This window comes from Oncorhynchus nerka, linkage group LG4 (genome assembly GCF_034236695.1).
Source record: "Oncorhynchus nerka isolate Pitt River linkage group LG4, Oner_Uvic_2.0, whole genome shotgun sequence".
NCBI lineage: Eukaryota > Metazoa > Chordata > Actinopteri > Salmoniformes > Salmonidae > Oncorhynchus > Oncorhynchus nerka.
In genome coordinates, this window is record NC_088399.1 from 34065592 (window position 1) to 34090705 (window position 25114).

The 25114-nt window shown below is 42.7% G+C and overlaps 1 protein-coding gene across 11 annotated transcripts; it reads right to left on the bottom strand.

Annotated features, from left to right (window-relative positions):
* On the bottom strand, positions 1-25114 carry LOC115122674 (far upstream element-binding protein 3-like). 11 transcript variants are annotated; one of them, XM_029651931.2, is made up of 18 exons: positions 24929-25113; positions 21134-21281; positions 17207-17240; positions 16689-16738; positions 16473-16544; positions 14058-14115; positions 13435-13597; positions 12720-12818; positions 11425-11632; positions 11088-11206; positions 10374-10515; positions 6794-6954; positions 3974-4047; positions 3737-3813; positions 2988-3056; positions 2273-2344; positions 2035-2165; positions 1-1408 (listed from the first exon to the last, which is right to left on the bottom strand). In XM_029651931.2, the coding sequence occupies exons 1-18, from the start codon at positions 25025-25027 to the stop codon at positions 1379-1381; spliced, it is 1806 nt and encodes a 601-aa protein (XP_029507791.1). In that variant the 5' UTR covers positions 25028-25113; the 3' UTR covers positions 1-1378. The 11 variants fall into 11 exon arrangements, with proteins under 11 accessions (XP_029507791.1, XP_029507809.1, XP_029507777.1 ...); XM_029651949.2 differs by having other exon boundaries at positions 1-1417; XM_029651917.2 differs by having other exon boundaries at positions 1-2165; positions 17207-17237; positions 24929-25114.

Here is a 25114-nt window from a genome sequence, read left to right on the forward strand (position 1 = left end):
TAGTCTTGACGTTTTTAATACACAGTTACCTGTACACAAGGAAAAAAAACACTAAAATGAAACATTTTCAAATTATAATATCCCTTTTCATTAAGCAATGAAGTTAATACTAGATTCAATTCTAACTAATCAATCATACATACATACGAGATCACACAAAGTAGAAAGAAAAAATCATTAATTAAAAAGTTTAGCATTGGACTGTACACAAGTCCAGTGTGTACTGGAGGGGGCGTTAGGGAAACTGGGTGGTACCAAATAAGACAATTTTGATCGTAATACTTAGAATATAAAAAACTACAATGAATTATTACACAGGTAGAATCCAGAGGCTTAGCAGTCTTGAATGATTTTAGGTACAGAACATACATAAAAACCTAGCATTTCTCATTTTTGTCCTAAGCAAGATGCAACATCAAATTTCAAATTACACATTCACGATCTTTGAACATTTTCAGTATGAAAACAGAACAGGGACAGTTTTCCTGCGATAATGACTCCATGAAAAAAACTTCTTAGATTTAATTATATATATATATTTTAAATAAAGTCTTTAGTCAAGTATCTGAGCATACATATAGTTTTACAAGATAGCAAAGGCAAAAACCTCACAATATGCAACATCCCCCTTTTCCAATATCAGATCATTGTAATAAAAAAAGTACCCATTACATTTTCATATGCCTTAAAAAAAATCTAAAATGAACTACAAGTTAAATGTCTGTCAAAATATTAGAGAATCCATCTTAGTTTCAAAAATGAAATAAGATATTGCTACTTTTTTAAACCAGAGTACAATAAAATTACAATGAAAAAAATACAAAGCACAACAGGAATTAAATTAGGAACTGACTGCCATTTGCCAACATCACTCCTTGTATTATGTAACAAAATAAATGTTCCTGTAACAAAACAATTTTCATCACTGAATTAAAATGCTTCATGTAAAAGGAAAATAAAACATTTTCACACATTCTTAAAACATCTTATGACAAAATAAAAATGTATTCAAGACTGCTAAGCCCATAATTACGATTTTATTGCAACAGAACTAGAAAAAATAGATTATATTGCATTTACTAAAATGTTACAACTCCGGGGTTCGTTTTGGCGATGTCATTTGAATCAAAAAGGAAAAAATAGAAAACAAAACAGCTCTCGCATTAGTCCAAAAGGGATCCCAGGAATTGTCCATTCAAAATAATGGTGTACACAAGTATTTAGTAACAATTAAATGTTCCTGATTTAGAAATATTCTTCTTTTTTTATTGTATAAGTCAGTCTACAGCTAGTGTTTCTCACTAAGAAAAAAGTAAGTCTTCAAGGCGTTGCAAATCTAGAAACCTGTTACAAAAGGTTTGTTTTCATCCTCAATGATTCAAAAATCTTCAACTAAAGGGCGTCCTCTCTAATGATCCTGCAAAACACAGGTGCACGTCAATGACCAAGCACAGTAATACATTTGACATAGATTTACATGTGCAAGTTGCATTACATAACCTTACAATAGTTAAACTCAACCTAATAGATGCCAGAATGGATTTACATGGAACTTTTCATCAGATGTACTTTCAAACCTCCATACTTGAATTAAACCTTGCCTTTAAACCAGGGATCATCAACTACATTCAGCTGCAGGCAGATTCTCTTGAACGGATGGTCGGGGGGACGAGACATAATTACAAATAATTTTTAGACTGCAAATTAACCACAAGAAGCCCAAACATATTTAATATTTGACTAAAACAATTAAAAACGAATTTTCAAACCTTGCTGACATCATATCTCCGTAATGCGTGGAGATAATTAGGTACAGATTTCCAAAAAATAAAATCACTTGGAGCTGATTTCCTGGTGTTATTACAGTCTTTAATGTCCGGGGGGGTAGGCACACATAAAACCACCGCGGGCTGCCAGTTGGGGAACCCTGCTTTAAACCATTCAACATTCCTCCTAAAGGACTTCCGTGGTCAACAACAGACCTCAGGGGGTTGTGGGGTGGAGATGGTGCTGAGCGTTTGGATGGGTTCTCACCTGAAGGCCTGGGGCCTGTGTCTGCTGTGCACCTTGGCCATAGTAGGCCCCCTGTTGTCTGTAATACTCCACCCAGGCAGCACTGTAATCCGGAGGAGAGCTCTGCTGGGAGCCAGGGCCTGCTGCCTGGTCTGGGGAGAGATGGAGGGTGAATAAGGGGAAGAGGAACATCCTCTGACACGCACTCAAAAGACCAGCATATTGGAAGAGTGTAGAGGGCATGTAGGTGTAGTCTTACTCTGTTTCTTGTAGTATTCCTCCCATGCTTTGCTGTAATCAGGGCCACTGCTCTGGGCTTGGCTCTGCTGACCTGTGCACAAGATAAAACCAGGGTCAATAAGATACACACCAAACAGACCAAGAACTCTGATTAATGTTCGCCTCCATAAATTCAATTTCTTCAACTCAAATACATTCAGTTATACAAACAAAAGCTAAATTTACATGACTGATGAAATCGAGAAGCAACCCAGCTACACAATCATGTAACAAATTGTCGACTTCAATCATCGCAGTCAAACAAAACCTCCTGCGTATCAACTACACGTTGACATGATATTTCTACTCAGACACTCTTGGCATGGAACTTTTTAAAATGAGGGCAGGTTTGAGGTCTGGTTTAGAGGTGTATCCAGGGCACATTCCCAGCAAGGGAGAACGGTTGCACATGCAGACAGGTATTCATTTAACAAGTGGGTCACCAGTAGGGGCCAACTGCCCACAGGCACCCCAAACCAACCAGGAAGCCCAAACCAACCAGGAAGCCAGTCTCAAAGAGAAAGGATCAATCAGCACTCACTTGCAAATAACCTATCATGAGACTACAAACCCTGAGAGAGGGGGGCTCGGACCAGTGACTCAGACTTAGTAATGTTACACAAGCGATAAAGGCTAGTAGACGATGTTAGTATTGAGCTCCCTTCTCTGTTCTCCCCCAGAAGACTAGCACTTGCCTAGCTTTTTATAATACTGCTCCCATGCTTTGGAATAGTCCATCTGGTCGGTCTGGGATCCATTGAGACCTGCAACCAGACACAGATAACACTGTTGGAGGAGAGTTACTGCATGAGGACCTTTCAGTGGAGGTTGAGGCTGTGGCTTACCATCCAGACATGGCACTGTGTCCTATGGCCTCTACCCCATACCCTAACTTAACCCTAACTAGAACTTCCTTGGAGTGAACGTTCTCCTTGAAAAGTTTCTTCCCCATCTGACAATCTCCCAGAATGTATTTTTTCCCCCATTTTTTCCCCAGCCAATATCTGGACAATTAGCCACATTTTCAATGCAAGAACCACCCTGCCGCTGTCATAAGTTGGATTTAAATCCACTGCAGCAGTGCCAAAACCAGCCTGAACAAGTCTTGAATCTCTCCAATTCCTTCAGTCCTCTGAAATTGCTGTTCAACTGGAAAAGTCTTGTTAGAGAAGTAACATTGAGTTGCTTTATTCCGCTCAGTAAGCAGAGCAGAGCATGAAACATGTCTAGTTTTAGTCCTCCTTCCACTTATTTGTCCACTTTCTTTTCACTGGGGAGGGACTTATGCCCCACATGACTGATTGCAATAGACTCCGTATGTATCAAGGAATCATTGTAATGAAATTTCAGGTTGATATTGGTATCAAGTGTTATGGGTATCCCACCCTAACCACAATGGGACAAGGCCACCCCAGCCATTAGTTGGAGAAGCAGGTAGACTTACTGGGGTCCTGCTGGCCCTGAGGCTGCCATGTCTGATATGTTGTGCCCCATCCACCTGTCATGAATGTCTGGGGTCCACTGTCACCACAAAACACAGAGACGCATGTTAGACATGTTTCATATGAATTGTTGTAGCCTGGATATTGTTACATAATTGTATTCATACTTTGGTCAGTGTAAGTAGTTCAAAGCAAGTTAGACAAATGTAACAGTGGTAAAAAACCAAGAAGCTACTCACTTCTGATGAGGGGTAGCTGGTCCTTGACCAAAGGGGTTAAGACCAAAACTGCTGTTGCCCCCCATTCCTGAGGCCTAGATGAGAGAGAGAAGCGGAGTCAATGCTGAGACCAAGGTCTCTTTCCCAGATGAGCCCTGTATAGCAGCACAATAAACACATTAAACTACATATTCATATAAACCATCAAATACACATTAGACATGCAAAAAACACATTCCGTAAAAAGGTCCCCTAACAACCATCTGAAATTCCCTAGAGCCACCAATTTTAAAGTGTATTGTAGATTATTCCACACGTAAGGTGCAAGGAAAATGTTGATTTACCTAACTCTAGACACTAAAGGAGTCTAGAGAACCAAACCTGTGAACTGGTTTGATAACTTGTCAATTTAAATCTTAACAGTGATATTAGGTAAGTCAAACTTGTGGAGCAGGGGCTTTGTAAACAAAAAGAGTAATGATGTGATGATCTATGTGACTTCAAAGAGGTCCAGCCAACCGTTTCGTAGTACTGCTCATCATAGTGATGAAAAACAGCATCCGAGGGTTTAAGAGTAGAGGCAGCTGCACTTTCATAAATAGCATAAAAATAACCTCAAGTTTGACTGCATTCTGCTTCCTGCTGACTACAGAGATTAGATCAGTTTCTGTATAAAAAAAAATTAAAAGCCCACTTTAAATCCTAGAGGACTGAACTTGTTTAGAAACTGTTGTTTTAAAAGAGAAATCATTCAATTCAAATACCAAGGTATTTCTATGCATTGACTCATTTGATTATAGAACCATCCAATAAACAGGGAGGCAAACTGAGGGCCCAAAAGGCAGATATTTTCTTTTTACTGAAACACGCAAAAAAAAAAAATAATCCCTGCTAGGGGGAAACGCAGGTTATTAAACAAATAATATGATCTACATGATCAGCCTCTAAAATAAATTGTGGTTAATGTGAAACTAACTCACAGCTAAAAAAAATGTAAAGAAAGCAATCCAATGTTATTGGTTGCCTAGACTTTACTGCAAATGACAAGTCTTGAGAAAAAAAACACACTAATATTGCAGTTAGCCATGACAGCCTTTATAACAGAATGCTTGTGACCACCCACATGAATATTGCTCTTGGGAAAAAAAACATCTTAAAGTAGAAATAGAATGAACAGGCATTCTATTTTTGTTCTATTATAGTGGCCACTATAGACATCGATCAAGTGCACAAGACTACATGTAGACAAAAATAACGTTCACTGAGTAAAACCAATTATAATCCCCCTCACTCACGTGTTACGGTCAAGTTCACCACAACAAAAACAATATCTATGGCTACACAGCACATTATTCCATTGTACACTTTCTGCCTGTGGACATCTGTTCTACAATGTGCCAACAAAAGTGAGAAAGAGGGAAAGAGTGTGGTGTTCCTTTCACCTCTATAGTGGCATACAGTTTAAGCAAGGCCCAGCTCCAGATAAACAAATAGATTCAGGGATCAAGTGTAACAAGCAACACCTCATTCTCACCTAATTCATTCTAAAAATAGTGGCTACTTCATTAGCTTGTTAACATTTCACACAGATTGCCAGGGTCCAGTAAGCAACTAACGCATTATAAGTTGAGGCACGCAAGGAGTCGTATACCAGTTAATACTATAGCGAATTGGTTAGGTTACTAATGTTAGCTCGTCTGATTATGTAACGTTAGCTGTCTGACTTTATTAGCACGCTAATTTCCACACCATAAAGTCAATTATTTGATCAGATAAGTTGGCTAATGTTGCTCAACATTTCTCTGGCTAACTAACGGAGAATTTGATCCAGCTGGCAAGATACTTAACAATGCTAATACTTGTTCCACACTTTCTCCCTCACCTCAAACTTTCAAAATGTCAGTAGTTTTTTGGTTACAGCTCATGAAGTACGCTTCATCATCCTCTCACCCCGTCTCCATGGTCAGGCTTCTCACCTAACATCACCTCTTCGTTATCATTCAGGGGACGCGCCGCTGTAACGAGCAAGCCGACTTTGCAGAGCGCGTGCTGATGCTGTAACTAGTAAATTGGTTGTCTCTTCTTTCTTCAGTCACGTGCTGCTATGCATTCTGTTATGCCAACGATTGGCTGAGCCTTGGATATGACCAGTAGTGATCCAAAGCCCCCCCCCCAACTTTTCTCATCAGATCACTGAGCCTTGGATATGGCCAGTAGTGATCCAAAGCCCCCCCCAACTTTTCTCATCAGATCTACACGAATCACATAGGTCACCTATTTTTGATTTCAAAAACGACTAAATTCACCGAACGGTGATTAGTTTGCATCCCTGAATAAGTAAAGATGTAATCCATCCAAGACAATCTGATGAGAAACACCCAATATTTATTTAGTTTTGCTCGTATTAAGTATGAGTTTCAAAATCAGTAAGGGCTTACTGCACAACTACAAAAATCAGACAGCCTTGTTAGAGCTAGGTCAGCAGTCGAGGCAAATGCATACATAATAGTATCATCCGCATATATATATAAAAATTACAATGAATAGATTGACCAATAGCATATGAATAAATAGTGTAAAAAACAGGTCATAGTATCGGCCCCTGCGGAACACCTTCACATACTTCAAGAAACTCTGACTTAACCCCATCCACGACGATGGCCTGAGTTCTGTCACTAAGATAATCATGAACAGGTGTCAGCGCTCAGGCCTATCGTTTAACCCTGGGTGACATACTGGTGGATGGTATGGCCACACACCCCTTTGACATGTCCCTTCACGAATATCAGGCCAGACAATAGATTGTTTTTGTTTGTGGGAGGGGGGCATAAGACCACCTACCCCAATCTTCTCATCGATCAGCTGGCGGGCCATTTCCATCTGTTGGGATGTGCCGCGGATGGAGAAAATGCGCACGTTGGGGTCGGTGTTGGGCGGCGGGTTTCTCTGCAGCTCCACGTGCGCTCCAGACTGCTGGTTGATGTTCTTGATGGTTTCGCCACCTTTACGAAAGGGGAAATTCAAAACGCGAGTCAAAGTCAGTAACAAATGCACAAGTGTCAATTTGACCTCCAATCAGTGCTTACTCTGCTGTCTGATTCCATTCTTTAGGCTTCACCACAATTACCTAAACTCATCCGACTGGAGGTTAGACTGGTAGTGATAACTATAGGAGACCCTGGCATGTGTCCTTCAGCTCCATGCCCATTCTATTTGAACATCCGTGCTAATCAGAGACTAAGGTCGACAACACTTCCTCCCCCACGCTGACGAATCAGACGGTAGCTTCCTGACTTATGAAGGAGTGCAATTAAACCAGCAGGGAGAAATTAAATATAGCTGTCGGAGAAAAGACCCCAATTAAAGCGTATCCTCTTTCTGGGATATCGTTTCTCCTTTGGCCCCTTTCTTTCCCAGCCTCATGTGTGGTGAGGGAACAACGTCCTCCCCCTTCTCCTGCCATCCCAGTGAATGGAGCGAGGGGGCTTCCCAAGGGAACACCAAGGCTGCCCCAACATCAATTACACATTTGTTCACTGGTGGCTGACAGGCGGACCTTGCAGTTAAAACCAGTCATCCAAACCTCTCCTCCTCCTGTAGCCTCTTCCCAGTTGCCAATAGACTACACATGGGCCATTAACCCATTGTCAACCAAATAAAACTTCTGTCTTAATGAAGCCATTATGAGGTCCCCTCAGTCAGAGAGCAAATGGGAATGAAGAGAAACAATTATTAATTTCATGGACTGGGCCTTGCTGGTGCCACATCATATGACCTTATTATTGAGACTGGGTTAGTGAGCTGGACCAAAAGGAGGGGATACAAAGTGCAACTGGTGAGGGATTTTGGGTAAGTGGGAGGTTTAATTAAAATACAAGTTCATGAAGAATAGTTCCTAGGGGCTTAAAACGCCATGCTTACCCACTCATCTAATGTATTGACATATGGGTCTTAACGAACAAAAAAAAGAAATTTAAAAGCCAAAACACAGGATGCTATACCATGGTATATAAAATAAAAGTAGGCCTGTTCAACCCATTATAAAAAGTTTCAAGGTTGAGAATATAAAGTATGGGGTATGTGTGGGTGGGTGGGTGACCCAAGTTACCAGGCTCTGTGCGTATTGGGGGGAGGGTGTAATCAGTGGCTCAAGCAGCAGCATAAAGTCATCGTAAAGATATGACTCACCCCAGTCTTTAAGGCCAGGCTGACAGGGCCCAGACCCACAGCCATATTGGACTAGTTCATATGCTAATGCAGGGAGGGGGAGGCGTAATGCCCAGGTGTATTTGCCCCCCCACCTCACAAAAGCCTCTTGACATTTCTATTGCCAGGTTTTGATCATAGGTATAGAGCCCCCTTCAAACCACACCCACCACAGCGCACACATCCATCCATAGGACAGGGACACACTCAGGGTTTCCTCCGAAGCGCAATGGTCAATGACTTAAATAGCTGGCAATAGAGTGAACATGAATAGCCAATAGCCTAATTCCACTCATTCATTCCCTCACTCCACTATTGGACTGAAAGGACCTCAGATGCCAGAAAACCTTCCACGTGGGGGCTGTTATTAGGAACCTTCAACAATTAATGTCACATTACATGCATTATCCCCCTCATTAAGCCCTAAAGGCAAGGGTCAGAATACCACTTGTGCTGTATACATGAGCCAGGGGAGAGGGGTGGCTGGATCCACACCATATTGGCTCATTGTGCAACTTTAAATGCCATTTCATCACGAGAAAAAAAGCACAAGCTAATGGACTGGTAATGATGCACTTTTTGCATAATCTATGCTTTTGAATAATTTTCCTATTTATACACCATGAGGTTGGAATAATACTGTGAAAATGATAATGCCCTTTTAGTGTAAGAGCTGTTTGATGGGAGTTTTGGCCTGCCTGGTCACATCTCCAGGTGGTAAGTTAGTCCAATAAGAAAGAGATCCAAACCTCTGCCAATAAGAGCTAGTTTTCAGTTTTCCCCACCCCTCTCAGACCACTGGCAGAATGGCCCGTACTGAAGAGCTCAGTAACTTTCAATGTGCCACCGTCATAGGATGCAATCTTTTCAAAAAGTCAGTTGTCAAATATCTGCCCTGCTAGAGCTAACCCAGTCAACTGTAAGTGCTGTTATTGTGAAGTGGAAAGTCTAGGAGCAACAGCTGCGAAGTGGTAGGCCACACAAGCTCACAGAACGGGACACCGTGCTTAAGTGTGTAAAAATGGTCTGTCCTCGGTTGCAACACTCACTACTGAGTTTCAAACTGCCTCTGAATGCCATGTCAGTACAAGAACTGTTAGTATGGAGCTTCATGAAAGGGGTTTCCATGGCCAAGCAGCCGCACACAAGCCTAAGATCACCAAGCGATGTAAAGCTCGCCGCCATTGTACTCTGGAGCAATGGAAACACGTTCTCTGGAGTGATGAATCATCTTCACCATCTGGCAGTCCGACGGATTAATCTCGGTTTGGTGAATGCAAGGAGAACGCTACCTGCATAAGGCCAACTGTAAAGTTTGGAAATGTTTGGTGGAGGAGGAATAATGGTCTGGGGCTGTTTTTCATGATTCGGGCTAGGCCCCAGTGAAGGGAAATCTTAATGCTACAGCATGCAATGACATTCTAGACGATTCTGTGCTTCCAAATTTGTAGCAATAGTTTGGGGAAGGGCCTTCTCTTTTTCAGCATGACAACGCCCCCGTGCACCAAGCGAGGTCCATACAAAAATGGTTTGTCGAATTCTGTGTGGAAGAACTTGATGCTCATGGAAGAACTTGATCCTCACTAATGCTCGTGGCTGAATGGAAGCAAGTCCCCACAGCAATGTTCCAACATCTAGTGGAAAGCCTTCCCAGAAGAGTAGAGTCTGTTATATCAGCAAAAGGGGGGGGGCAACTCCATATTAATGCCCATGATTTTGGAATGAGACGCCCGACAAGCAGGTGTTCCCATACTTTTGGTCATGTAGTTTATTGTGTGTATTTCTTACAATTTTAATTAAAACAATAACAGGTACTTAACAGATACCCAGGAATGTTTCGATATTGAGAAAAATAAAAAAAATAATTGGCTGCATTGGACATTTAAGTGATGAAGACCACTGGTCAAGAAATGATGAACTGAAAGATGAAATGCTCCATTAGTGTTTGGTTTTCCCTGAGTAGGATAAGTGGGGAACATGCCTGTACATATCTCTACATTAGTACCCATTTGTCCATACATTCAAAAGGACACAAACTGGTTATTGGATGACTGAAATGCATCCAAATGATGACTGATAGATTGTTGCTGTTGTTGGTAATGGATCTTGACACCACCAAATGTAAAACTCACTGAATCTATTAGAAGGCGTTTGGATTCTAGGCATGACTTGTCTAGTTAAATAGAAGTTAAATCCAAAAAAATACATTCCTCACCTTTCCCAATCACCAGGCCACACTTGTCGGCGGGTATCGTGTATGTCACTTCCTGCAGTCCACCGGGTGCGCCCATGCTCCAGTCCCCACGGCCTCTGCCCCGGCCTCTGGGGCCCACGGGACCCCCAAAGCCATCCCGATCCTGTAGAGAGGAAACATAAGGCGTGACTACAGGCCCCGAAGACCTCAAACATGACATTACACATCTTACACTCAACCTCTTAACACTTCCCCCCCAAGAATAACCACTGCAGCCGTGTCTGACGTCAAACAAAAAAATGCAACAGTTCAGATTGACAGATATTCTTAATTCTCCTCCAATGCGTTTGACTTGCATCACTTCACCTGGGGCTCAATAGAAAGTTCACCAGGGGATATGACCAAGTGCGCCACCCTGTGGGAGTCCGTATGGACTATCCTCCTAGTGTATGGTCTGCTCAGGGGCAGTAGGTCAGCTGACTGAACTAGTGATGAGGTGGAGCCCCACTACCCTTTTACCTGTCTGAGTAGGTCCCCCCCCACCACAGGGCAAAGGGGTCCAGGCAGACCTGAGAGGGGGCCAGGCAACTGGGAACTGGGCTGAGGACTGCTACATGGGCAACAAGGGAGTTTAAGTGGCATGGCTTACTTTAGAAATACTCTTGGGGGGGGGGGGGGTTGTTCCTTTCAGGGAAAAAAAACCTAGATTAAGTGTAGTGGTCTGCAGTGCTGTACCTGTGCCGTGTGGACCAGCTCGTTGATGAGGTGAACAGCATGCTGGCAGCGATCAGGCTGGCCCATCACCTGGGCAATCCGGTCAGGGCTGATGCCATCGTCTGAAGGAGAGGGGGACACTAGTCAGAACTGTTACATTAAAGACCAAACGTTAAGTCATGTCACAGAAATCACACATACTGTTTTACATTGTGTCGTCAAGACCACCGGTGTGAGTCGATTGAGGAAAATGACAGGCAAACTACACAGATTTAAGGTCAAGGTCATCACTAATCTTGACAATTGCATTAGCCATCTAGCACAATGTAAAAAGACTAATAGAAAGGGACGTTCTCACCTGGTTTGAACTGGATCCTGACCCCAGAGTCATTCTGGATCTTCTTGATCATCTCTCCGTTCCTGCCAATGACGATGCCCACAGCAAACCTGGGGACTGCCACATCCAGACTGCTTCCCCCCAGTCTGGATCCAAAGTCTCCCCTGTTGGCCCGGAAGTCTCCCTGGTCCTTGTCCCTGATTATCTCTACCACCAGCTCCCGTGCTTGCTACAAAACACCCACGCCACCAGCACAGAAAGGGTTAACTTGTTAAAATGTTCTAACTGATCGACAAAAAGGTTGATTGATACCTCTTTCCACTGGGATTCTCTGCCTCTAACCCTATTAAAGGGGCTGAGTCACTGGCTTACTAGGGCTCTTTCATACCGTCCCTAGGAGGGGTGCGTCACTTGAGTGGGTTGAGTCACTGATGTGATCTTCCTGTCTGGGTTGCCCCCCCCCGCGGGTTGTGCCGTGGCGGAGAACTTTGTGGGCTATACCCGGCCTTCTCAGGATGGTAAGTTGGTGATTGAAGATATCCCTCTAGTGGTGTGGGGGCTGTGCTTTGGCAAAGTGGGTGGGGTTATATCCTTCCTGTTTGGCCCCGTCAGGGGGTGTCGTCGGATGGAGCTACAGTGTCTCCTGACCCCTCCTGTCTCAGCCTCCAGTATTTATGCTGCAGTAGTTTATGTGTCGGGGGGCTAGGGTCAGTTTGTTATATCTGGAGTACTTCTCCTGTCCTATCCGGTGTCCTGTGTGAATTTAAGTATGCTCTCTCTAATTCTCTCTTTCTTTCTCTCTCGGAGGACCTGAGCCCTAGGACCATGCCTCAGGACTACTTAACATGATGACTCCTTGCTGTCCCCAGTCCACCTGGCCGTGCTGCTGCTCCAGTTTCAACTGTTCTGCCTGTGATTATTATTATTATTTGACCATGCTGGTCATTTATGAACATATAAACATCTTGGCCATGTTCTGTTACAATCTCCACCCGGCACAGCCAAAAGAGGACTGGCCACCCCACATAGCCTGGTTCCTCTCTAGGTTTCTTCCTAGGTTTTGGCCTTTCTAGGGAGTTTTTCCTAGCCACCGTGCTTCTACACCTGCATTGCTTGCTGTTTGGGGTTTTAGGCTGGGTTTCTGTACAGCTCTTTGAGAGATCAGCTGATGTACGAAGGGCTATATAAATAAATTTGATTTTGAATCCTCTCTCCTTAAAACACATTGGCCTAAAATGTTTTTACCTCGGACATGTTTTTATAAGCAGGCGTGGAGCGAGGATATGAAGGACAATAGCCTGGTTTGAGGAACTGACCTGCACTTTGTAGGGGTCCCCAGTGATTCTCAGGGGTTTGTCTGCTCCAGTGGGCATAGGGCCATCCTGGATCATGATCATCTTCACACCAGTTCTCTCCTGTGGGGAGCAAGCAGGGAACACATTATCATAAATTCACACATCAGAACTCCCTACTTCAGATGTAGCGAAGAAGTGAGATGGTTGAATCATAATTGACACTGAACCCGGAACGAGTAGATAACTTCTTATTGTTAACTTCAGCTATTTCAATAGCCAAGGTTTTTGAAGATCTGCCTAAACTAGTGTAATTAACTTCTATAACCCATAACACATTAGTTCAGGCCTTGACAACTTCAGGCACTTGTCCTCTGGTGTTTAGCCTATATTTACACAATTAAAAGTCTCATTAAAGTTCTGCTACATTTTCTGGCACTTCCCACATGTCAGCATCCGTTTGGACATGAGGCTGTAGTCACATACGATTTACATTTTTTGTTGTGTGAATATTATTCCAATGTTGGCCTCTGATCCAGTTCTGATCGGAGTACTGTTCGATACTGTGTTTTTTTTCTCTCCCTTTCCAGTTGGACAACTTATCTATATTCTTCTTGTCCGACTATTTTTTATACTTTAAGCCACCAAATAAAATCACTAAGAACGTGTGTGTTCTAGGTGCATGTGTGCTTCATCCACAGACCACGGAACCTACTGGAAGTACCTAGTGCCCCCCTACCTGCAGTTGTTTGATGGTGTCCCCTCCCTTGCCGATGACCAGGCCCACTTTGCTGGCAGGGATTAGGATCTCCTGGATGGCGCTGTTGCCGTCCATCTCACTGTGGAAGCCTGGGCCGTTTCGACACCGGTCCACGATCTGGCTCAGCAGCCTCTTGGCCTGCCTGGTGGGAGAGGAGGGGCACACTCCACTGTCACACCTTTGTTCATGATCAGCCAAACCATGCACACAAATTATACACAGTGGGTTTCTCCATTTGCAAAAATAAGATATTGAATCGTGTCAAGAAGTGATTGTTGAGGGGGCAACTCAACATCAATCTGGTGATGGTGATTATGGTCGAGTTGAGGGCGCCTCGATGCTGATAGAAATCTATTGCCCATCAAGTAGAATAATCATGTTAGCTCTACACGCAACATTTCTATCTGATCGCTGTACATAACTTTGGTTGCAAGACCCTGGGAGAACCTCAATTGCATACTCCCTGCATTCTCTCTCCTTGCCTCCTTCTCAAACCCCATTAGAGGGAAGGGACTTCAGGCATTCTCATCCAATGGGTTTTGAGTAGGAGGCGAGGAGTATGCAATTGAGATTCTTCCCGAGAGGAATGTGGTGTGACTTACTCAATGTTCTCTGGGCTTCCAGTTAGAGTGCAGGGCCTGTCCATCATGCCTCCGCTCTCTGTTACACAACACACGCTCCATTAACCAGACACACATGCACCCACACATACATTGGTCTTTCTATAAATAAAAAAAGAGGCCAATGTATGGCATTGGGATCAACATTTAAAAAATAAAATATTTTTTATTTAGTTATACGTGTACAAACATCAGCCTAGGACTATAAATATCCTTTAAAATAGCAGGTGTAAGACAAATGTTTGTCATTTCATAACATGGTCCTATTGTGAATAAGCCCACTAGGCTACTATGTCATTTGTTGTCAATCTAATATCCAGAATAACGGAAAGGAATATAGCGTTAGGCATTGCAATTAGTCCATCCTACACTAATGAACACAGTAGAGGCATACACATATCCTGAGTGGCGCAGTGGTCTAAGGCACTGCATCTCAGTGCTAGATGCGTCACTACAGACCCTGGTCTGATTCCAGGCTGTATCACACCCGGCCGTGATTGGAAGTGCCATAGGGCGGCGCACAATTGGCCCAGCATCGTCCGTGTTAGGGTTTGGCCGGGGTAGGTCGTCATTGGAAATAAAAATATGAAAACAGCTTTCTGTTCAATCTAACGAGACACTGATGTAAATCAAGCAAACAGATGATCAACATCAATTTGCTATGGAAATTAGACCCATCGTGGATCACGGCAAAGTCTTCATCGAGATAACGACTCAGACACAAAAACATTCTGGATATTACTTGCGAACGCGGTTTATGCTGCACTTAGGCACAACAGCTGTTTGTCACTTGAGTGCCATCCAGAAAAAAGTTTCCTGAATCAGCTGATGTGTCAAAATATCACAACGCAACTAAACTGCTGGACATCCAATGCGCATTTAAGTATTATGCATAATTACTGACGAACCATGTCAATTACAGTATAGATTTTGGTTTTAGAAGCTGTCGATTTTGCCATCACATACATTTTGGATTTGTGTGCCCATGAAAACGTTTTTCAAGCCGTAACATAAGGAAACGCTAAATGTTACATACACGGAATAAAAATATAAACGCAACATGTAAAGTGTTGGTCCCATGTTTCATGAGCTGAAATGCACACAAAATCCTACTCAAATTTTGTGCTAAATTTGTTTACATCCCTGTTAGTTAACATCTCTCCTTCGCCAAGATAATCCATCCACCTGACAGGCAGCTGAATAAACAGCTGATATCAAGGAGCATGATCATTAAACAGGTGCACCTTGTACTGGGGACAATAAAAGGCCAATAAAATGTGCTTTTTTGTCACAATGCCACAAATGTCTCAAGTTGAGGGTGCATGCAATTGGCATGTTGACAGCAGGAATGTCCACCAGAGCTGTTGCCAGAGAATTTAATGTTCATTTCTCTACCATAAGCCACGTCCAACGTCATTTTAGAGAATTTGTCAAAACGTCCAACCGGCCTCACAACCACGCCAACCCAGGACCTCCACCTGCAGGATCGCCTGAGAGCAGCCACTTAAGACAGCTGAAGAAACCAAGTATTTCTGTTTGTAATAAAGCCCATTTGTGTGGAGAAACATTCTAATTGGCTGGGCCTGGCTCCCCAGTTGATGGTCCTATGCCCTCCCAGGTCCACCCATGGCTCTACCCCTGCACAGTCATGTGAAATCCATAGATAAGGACATAATTATTTCATTTCAATTGACTGATTTCCTTATATGAACTAACTTAGTAAAATCGTTGAAATTGTTGCATTTATATTTTTGTTCAGTATAGTTAGTGCATTTCCGAGACTGCCACACAAAAAGACTGTTCGAAAGCAAAATCCAGGATTCTTACCAGGTTCAAATTCAATGTAATTTAACTGACAAATAATTCATATATAAAAACGACAAACACTGCCACAACCGCAAGGTAAGAAAAGTGGTGTCACAGGATTTGGGCAAACAAATCCATCAAGATACCAACCATGAGAAAGGTTTAAATCAACTCGTGAAATTTACAAAGAAAATTGGCAGATTATCATCAATGACTTATCAACAGCTGTAACAAGATGTCCACCGCAGGAAATCCTCACTGGTACCCTAGTTTATTGAAAGACCTATATACACAAACTCCGTGTTAACAACCTAAGTGCTACCTTACTTATTAAATGTTTATGAAGTCACATGGTAATTAAACTACATAATACCACATCAAGGAATTCATGGTTGTATGTTTGGGATTTGACAAGGCTTCAGTTTCTCTAAGCTGAACCTGTTAAGCAGGATATGTCATGACCATGCCTCGTACTCAAGGTGTGCTTCTGGGCATCACCGATCAGAGGAAAGACCCAACAGGCTACTCAGTCAAGTACCGACACTACTGACTACAGTATAATGGGGCAGTGCCTCTTTAGGCAGAACTTACCTGCAGCAATCTGGATCTTGCAGCCTGACTCTAACTGAATTCTCGTGATCTGCTCTCCTCCTCTTCCAATGACTGAGTGTGGGTGAAAGGGGAATTACAAAAAGTCAATATCCCAGCCCAAGTTACTTTAAAATGGACACCAAACAGTAAATGTGAGTACTAGAAGTTGGAGTAAACCAATAGCTTTTTTATCAACTGCCTAAAAGTGTCACTTACTGAATCCAACCATCTTATCAGGCACTTTGAAGTCTTCCGTCATAATAGCCCTGCAAGAGAGAAAAACAATCGATGACAAAACAGTAAATATCTGCTGTGATGTATAATCTCATTAGAAATTATAGGACAGTCTCATACTCATGAAAGCATGAAGGGATAGTTCACCCCCAAAAACAAAGATCCATCTTGTTAGATCGTGCCCATATTCCCTATTCAATTGGATTGAGGCCTGCAGATCTCAACACAACATGGACTGTGCTCAACTTGAGATCACTTTTGAGGCATGAAACCCTCTGACAAACATTAAATGGGGAGAGCTACCTTTTAAATGAATATCATTCTGTGGCAAGTCTGGTGACAAGACAAACCACAGAGCTGCATGCAGAACACAGGCCAAGACATTGGCCTATCTGAGACTTGTTACTGGATACAGTGGCAGTAGTGAGGTTGACAGCTTGATTGAGCTACTATTAATCAATATCCACACACAAATGGTCATTTGAGAAGATAAGGCTCACCTTTGATGTACCATTCCACCTAGCTGGTTACCTACTGAGAAACAAGGGAGAATCGAGAGGGGAAGAGAAAAGGGCAAAACAATAGACGGGTTAGCTATTGTTAACAATTCACGCGCATCAAAGGGGCAGAAGGCCATGTGTTATGGTTCTGGATAGCCAGAATCAATGACAACTGCCATGTGGTGGCTCATGTCATCTTGTTCTTGATACCATGTCTTGTTTTGAGGTGTATTGACTGATATCACGTTTATGCTAATATCACAAAAATTTGCTAGCTAACAACAACTGTAATGATGTATTTGAGACAAGTGCTCATTGTGCAACTTAAATTATGTGTTCTATAAACATTGAACTAAATATAGTTTACATGACACCAACAATCTAAGCCAACCAAGTCTGTTTTGTCACAGTTGCGCACACATCGGTTTTGTTGCTAAACAACCAACCCGTCTATTAGACTGAAACAAAACTAATAAAACAAGGTAAAAAAAAAAATGTTTCTGCTGAACTGAGTGACAGGGTGGATTGGCTGGAAACAGATGGTTCAAATCAAATCTAAGTTAATTAGTCACGTGCGCCGAATACAACAGCTGTAGAGACCTTACAGTGAAATGCTTACTTACAGGCTCTAACCAATAGTGCAAAAAAAAAAAAAAAGGGTAAAAACTGTTGAGAAGCCTTTTTGTCCTCTGCCAAAACAGACCCATTGTTCCTAGGCCGTCATTGAAAATAATTTGTTCTTAACCGACTTGCCTAGTAAAATAAAAGGTTAAAAAAAACAAATTCCAGTAGTTATTTGAAAAAAATCTACACGGCTACATAACCGCAAAAATATTTTGGACAATATTATAAATCGATACATTGACTCCAAGTATTGATTTGTAAAAATACAAATCATGTTGTTTTGTAGCGTTAGCTAGCGCTAGACAGCTGTACCTGCACCACAACTCTGGTATTTATCACCTTATCCTTCACCTTTTCAAACAGTGAGTCAACATGTTTTCAGCACTTTTATTTTCATGTTCTCTCGTCTCTCTGCAGCAGACATACAGAAAGCAATGTTCGGAACATCAAATCTGAAATATCGAATCTCAATTCATATAGAACCATATCGTATCTGCACCCAAGTAGGGTGATTATATAGCGTGAGGTCCCTGGCAATTTCCCCTCACACAATCCAGTGTGTCAGTGTCAACGCACAGCAGGGGGGTGCTCTGCTAGGGAAATTAGGTGTGTATGGGTGTCGTTCAGAGAGGTAGTACGTGGGTCAATAGTTATTGACCCAGACTTGCATTTTGACAGGTCGCAATAAGCAGTGGGCTTAAAGGGTCACTGAAGGATATGGAGCTACTGACGTTACACCATAAAATCATATCTAGGTTCACTAAAGCTTACGTCATTTGCACATATGTTTGTTGGAAATGCAACGAGGTAAAGAAATGGAATGCCTTAGCCCGCAGAGCCGACCCGCTTGCTTGCTTAAAGCTGCACCAGGGTCAGACAGCATCCCTGTAGATTAAAACACCGCGGGGCCGGCGTGAGATATAGCTTGAGAAAAGTACCCCAATCCAGGGACGAGAAATGCATTGTACTTCGAATTGTCCCATTATCCAAACTGTTACACCGAAAAGATTGAACGACTTGCTAGTTTTCTGAGCCATATCTCGCACTGGCTCTGTGGGGTCTTAAACTACACAGGAATGCTGTTGGACGATAGTGCAGCTGTAAGCAAATGGGTCAGATCTGCTAGCTAAGAAAGCCGAAAATATTAAGTGTATGATGTGGTGTTAATTCACCCAATGACAATACACTGCAAAGGACTTGCGCTTAGCCTAAATGGTGTTAAATGGTACTTGTACAATTAAACAAATGACGAGTAAGGACCTAACATGGATGACATAATATTTACACAGCGTAACAGCCGACTGTTACATTTCATATTGTGTAACCTTGAGAAACAAAAAAGCACAGTGTTGAAAAGTGTTAGCCAGCCAAACCTCCACCAGAATTGTACAACTTATTCAACCATGCATTCAAGGCTAAAATATACCACACCATGACAAGATAAGAGGACAATAACTGACTAGAGTTTCCACTTCATGGACATGAAATTGCTCACATCTGCATTTTGGGTGCATACGTGTAGCCACACGTATCATTCCACCATTCTGCAAAGTCCCACCCTTATAGGGTAACTACAATTTCAGACACCTAACTGAAAATGCAGATGGCATAAAATGACATTGCATATATTTTGGTTAAATCTTTAGTTTGCCAGGTTTCAAACGGCGAGTGCAAACAGAATGTAGCGGAATTGTGAACAGAGGGCTTCAAAGCAGAAATGCATAGTAAACTTTGATTACGTTGACTCTTCTGACTATCAGACAAGACCTCTCTTATCCCCTTATTACATTAGGCCCAGCCATTTCCTATTCTATAACATCCCAAGTTCAAATGCTCAGACAGAACTGCTTGCTCTGGGAGAGGCTGGAGTTAAGTCATGAGTAAAGCCTTACATAGCTGCCGTATGTTGCTCATGCTTTAACTGGGCCTGTAAGGGAATTTTACAAAAGGCTTTTTCACCCCATGAACTAGTCTCATCTTATCCCATGTAATTCCTTCAAAGGGGTTAGACTGCTGCAGCCCGCTTGCTGAACTGATTCTACAAAAACACGAACACCTCGGGAAATTACAAATGCTATAACCAATGCCATAGTAATAGAAGCACAAACCTGAAGCCAATGCAGCAAGATCATTAATGTGGGCTCACTAACAAATGAAATCCAGTTATCAGTTGTGCTATCCACGCAAATGTTTTCATCGGTCAATAATGACAAGTTCAAAAAAGGAATGGGTCTATAAATAGCAACACGTGAAATAAGCTCAAGCAGCATTATCCACATTTATAGAAGCACGGTTCCTTTTTCTTTACTTGGTGGACACAGCCTCTAACCACAAACCTTTTACTTGCTGCTGCTGCTGCTCTAGGCCCTTTTTTTCTCCCTGACAGCTTTGGAGGCATGTAACCTGTAGCTCATGACTTCTCACACAACCAGTGTCAATCATATCTGTAGCACCTAGAGCATTGTACTGCAGGAGGAGGGAGGGTTGGAATGATAAATCCCATCAATGGCCTCTGGGTATCTACTCCTTTTCTGACCTAACAGTAAATGTACTTTGTGGTGGAGGAGAGTAATCCTGCACTGAAATAACACAGGACGAGGAGGAGAGAGCACTTCGGCTGTCTGAAGCACTTCCTAATTCCAGGCAAGTGGTTACTCTTCCCAACTCCACATTCCCCCTCCCATTTGCCCAGGCCAGATGCTAGCCAGCCCACTGCTAGTACAATGCCATGTCACTCCTCAACAGCCGTGCTATCCAGCGGGCCCTTTGCTCAACATGAATACCGGCTAGCTGCTACACCTTCCAAAAAGGCTAGGCTACATGACATTGAACATACAATAACATTAAGTGTCAAAGGATCTCACATTATGTAGTGATGTCACTGCTGATCTCTTGACATGGGTCGCTGGTTATCCAGGTAAGTTGGCTACACTATGGTCTCAAGACAACTGATATATGGACTGTATTTAAAAAGGACCAAGGAGGACCAAGCAGTTAAGTAATAGTTTTGGTTGCAATGGCTTTCCTGACCGGGTTTGATTAAGCCAACAATATTTGTTAAGTGTTGTATTGCAGTCCTCATACATTATGGTAAGAGTGCATAAAACCTGACAGATATGCACAAGCATCCAAACACACTCACACTCCGGTGCAACACTCAGAGCTATTTACAGAGTACCCTGTTTAGTGTACTGTAACTGGGATATGTGTCGGGATTATGTTTAGCAGAAAGATTGTTTAGTATGGAGGTGGACCACATGCATTGTGTATGAAGGTATGTGAAGAGATCCACCACCGACTTACCTCCATCATCCATCGAGCGCTTTTGGCCTCCGTAGCCGTAGAGAGAGGGGTCTAGGACTGGAGAGGAGTTGTTCATGTGGGGCATCTGTTCACCTCCCATCTTAGCTGCAATCTGAGGAGACAAGAGGGATGAGAAAGAGGGGGAGGGCTAGAATGAACAAACAGATAGCAACAAACTAGTTATATTAAAAAAGGTTTTATTTGACCTTTAATTTCCAGTCATAAGGTCAAACTATTACTCAAAACGAAGTACTACTTTTCATAGCAAAACAAAACTTATTTTAGTAGTCAACATGGAGCTGTTTTTTACTCTCCCAGCCCCCTACAACTGAATGCAATTGAAAGGCAGTAACTATCTTCTGAAACTAGCTCCCAGACATGCACATTACAAAACACTGCCTGCATCACCTTGCCCCAAATTATCCACTTCCAACTCCAATTAACTGCATGTATTCTCTGGAGATAGACGTTCAAATCTAAATGCTGCACAAAAGCATTAAGGCCCGTTTCTCCTAAACCCCTCATCCGCAACCACATCTCTCCATTCAAAAAGTATATCGTTTCAGAAAATTACACAAAATTGATGTAATTTCTGCAATATGAAAATACAATGTCTCCAATTAGAGGATGACAATTGAAGCCTTGCACCACCCTCAGGCGTCATTATCTACTTCAGAGTCGCCACACCGAGCTGCCTGCCTGCCGTGGAAGTGAGATAGTAGGAGAGAAAAAAAATTAACTGCCCTCCAACATGGCTCCTGATCCCAGTCAGAGCTGAACTGGGTAGGGGGCCGAGTGAGGGCTAAACCTCTGGCCTAGGGCCAAACCATCTTTCTGGGGAATGTTGGGGTTGGTATGTCAGCAATGTGAGCTGCACACAATAAATCAACTAGCCGGGGAAAGGCTTGGGCCTAGTAGTGTAGAACGGGGTAAACATGCAGAGTCCTCTCAGTTCAACTGCTGCTGACTGTCAAGGGGGTTTGGGGCAGGTTAGGTCCATGAGGAAAGAAATGCCAGAGGATATTCTGTTGCTCAGGGAACATCCCCTCGAGTTGGGTGAGAGGCCTGTTTGCTCTGAAACTACCAGTCAAACACTTCCATGTGCTGGAGGAGAGCCAAGGGGAAATTCACTCAATCTCTGCATACTACACTGTGGGGTTAATGTTAAGATTATTTTAGTCCATGATGTTCTAGTCATTTTGATATTGCGATAAAGACAAATTAATGATTGTATTTTGTGTATTTTTTTTTATCACAGCAGACTTGTCTAAACATTCACATTAATATGCAGCTGAACATAAAGATTATATATATATTTTTTAATGTACTTGGCAATCTAACCCTTTACACAAATAAATGGGTATGAGAGAGGCGAATATAAATATGGAGCTGAAACTTCAGGAGTACTTGAATTAAGAAGCAACGAGAAGCATTTGCTTGATCAGAGAGATTAGCAACTGAACAGCAACACTGAATGCCAGCACTGTTCAGTCACAATACCAGATACTCATATATAGGGCCTACAGATGATCTGTAAACATCCACCGTTCCCAGGAAATATAACGTTCTCGTGCTGGGCTATTCTGGGGTGGAGTGCTCCTTGAAGGTAGCATTTCATAGAAACACATGATATCTTTGGTCTCCATACTGGGGGACTCCTGTGGGGCGCAGCGGTCTAAGGCACTGTATCTCAGTGCTAGAGGTGTCACTACAGACCCTGGTTCCATTCCAGGCTGTATCACAACGGGCCGTGATTGGAAGTCCCACAAGGTGGCGCACAATTGTCCCAGCCCCGTCCTGGTTAGGGTTTGCCCGAAGTATGCAGTCATTGTAAATAAGAATTTGTTCTTAATTGACTTGCCCAGTTAAATAAAGGTTCAATTTAAAAATAAAAAAATACAGATAGGCAGGCAGTAAAAGATTCAGTGTATCTGGTCACTGGCTCAGTTTTATTATTTGCCCTACAGAGTTGATAAAAGCTAAATGGGCAAATGGCAGTCCAATTACTCTTCCTACTTCTAAGAAGCACAGACCTGGGATCTATAGGGAAGCTGCAAGGGAAAGCTGGGTGCCACAGTTATCAGAGGAAAACAAACTGGACCCACAAGCCCGATGCATGAGTATAAGGCCACATGCCCTTGTAGCACATGGGATAAGCACACAGCTGAGACAGAGTGGGGGGAAAGACCCCAAAGGAATTATTAAATGGACACCAGTGCACCCAGATATGTGCTTATGTCATATGCTCATCTAGGTTTATTCGCAGGAAAGTGTCTTTGCCTGTCAGGGAGAATATGTTATGAATGTCTACGTTTGTGTCAGTTAAGGCAATGAAGACAAATAGTTGCGTTTGAAATATTAGGTTGAAATATGCAGTTTGTTCAGCTCACTTTCATAGGCCCCGGGACATATGACAAGATGAGAACAGGTGTGTTTTTGCCCTAGGTGTCAACGCTTCACAAGAACTTGGCCCAGAATGCAGACACTGACTAGGAAGGAATGGGAAGTGGTGTGGCTTTATTTCACTGTGTGCAATAGCCTACTTCCTGAAATTATAGACTCGAATAGTAATCTCAGGAAACCTTAACTATGTTGCTTACATGCTACTGGCATTTTAGATGGAATAACTTGCAGTCGTGGTGTGGTCAATTGTAGTCTACACATTATGGCCGTGTTGGGTTTACAGACCAATACATAATTTGATCAACTACATACAGGACGTTTGGTCATAGGCCCAAATTAAATAACGCTAACTTTGAGATGTCAAGAAGTACCTAGTTCAACCAATGCATAAGTAACATTTAGGCTGCAAGTCGTTAGCTAGCTAACTAGAGAATGTCATCTTGCTAGCTAATGGGCTTCCATCGCAAGACTCAGTATTAACATTATCTAACCAGCTAGTTATTAGTGACTGATAAGGTCCAATTCAATTTTAGCTAGAGACGATATTATTAGGCAATGTAGTTGTTGGCTATCTATTCTAACACCCTGTTGCAAACAAGAAAAGTTCAGCGATACCATTTCCCAGTAAGCGAGGAGGCTAGCTAGCTAACATTCGTTGTTGACGTTGCGATGCTAGTTTTCCGCGCATGTTCGCTAGTTAACTAGCTAGGCTTAGCTAACTTGTACAATCGAGGCTAGCTAGCTAGCATTACTACTAGACTGAATCACTCGATAATTTATTTAACTACTGAATTCTGAACATTTTTGACATACAGCAGTGTAGTTAACAAGTAATTTATCCAGTGTATGTTGGCGAGTGGTTACAAGGCAATTTAACACATAGTTGACGTTTTTCTGTTAGCAAGCTAACTTTTGACAGCGCGTGGCTGACATCAGCTGATATTTCTGGCTTCACCACGAAACTAGGCCACAATCATAGCTGGTATCGGCTAGTAGTGGTGGTAAAATAGCTAGTTAGCTAACTAGCTGAAACTTCCGTGGCTTTACAACAGGTTGCAGTTTGTTGCTTATGACTTGTTTTAAAGTTACTCTCACTTCAGTTTTATGCAAGTGGTTTTCTTAGTTTCGTCCATCATGCTTTGCCTAATTCATTTGCTTGTTCTTTGACCTGACTGTTTATTGTTGGGCGTCCTTTGGCCCGCATTCTCTTAGCACTTGGACCTTGTGCAGCCAACTTCTGTTTTTTTTTACAGGAGTGTTTTTTTTTTTAGTAAAGAGGGGTCTGGGTTTATACGCTGCTTGAAGAAAGAAGTGCACTCCTCTACCACGCCGAATGGTCTTGCTCGTTTCTCGTCTGAAATCATTCGGTTTCTCTTCGTCGGAATTAATTACCTGTCGGGCCCGGTGTAAGGCGTCGGCGAAGCCATCTGCTTTCGTTCCAGGCTGAGCCACCGAGGCCTGTCCCTGTACCAGCTCCGCCATCATCATCATCCCTACAGCAGCTCTCAGCAACACACCAAAAAAAACTTCGGACTGGCGAGCAAATCAAGCAGCGCACGCACCGACCTCAGGAAGAGG

Bases quoted from the DNA above. Each gene is read 5' to 3' on its own strand.
- LOC115122674 (XM_029651909.2), bottom strand. From the start codon at position 25,027: ATGATGATGATGGCGGAGCTGGTACAGGGACAGGCCTCGGTGGCTCAG. The intron at 12,819-13,434 runs GTAGGGGGGCAC...TGCTCCCCACAG, and splicing joins ACACCATCAAACAACTGCAG to GAGAGAACTGGTGTGAAGAT. The intron at 11,633-12,719 runs GTCAGTTCCTCA...GGTGTTTTGTAG, and splicing joins GGGACCCCTACAAAGTGCAG to CAAGCACGGGAGCTGGTGGT.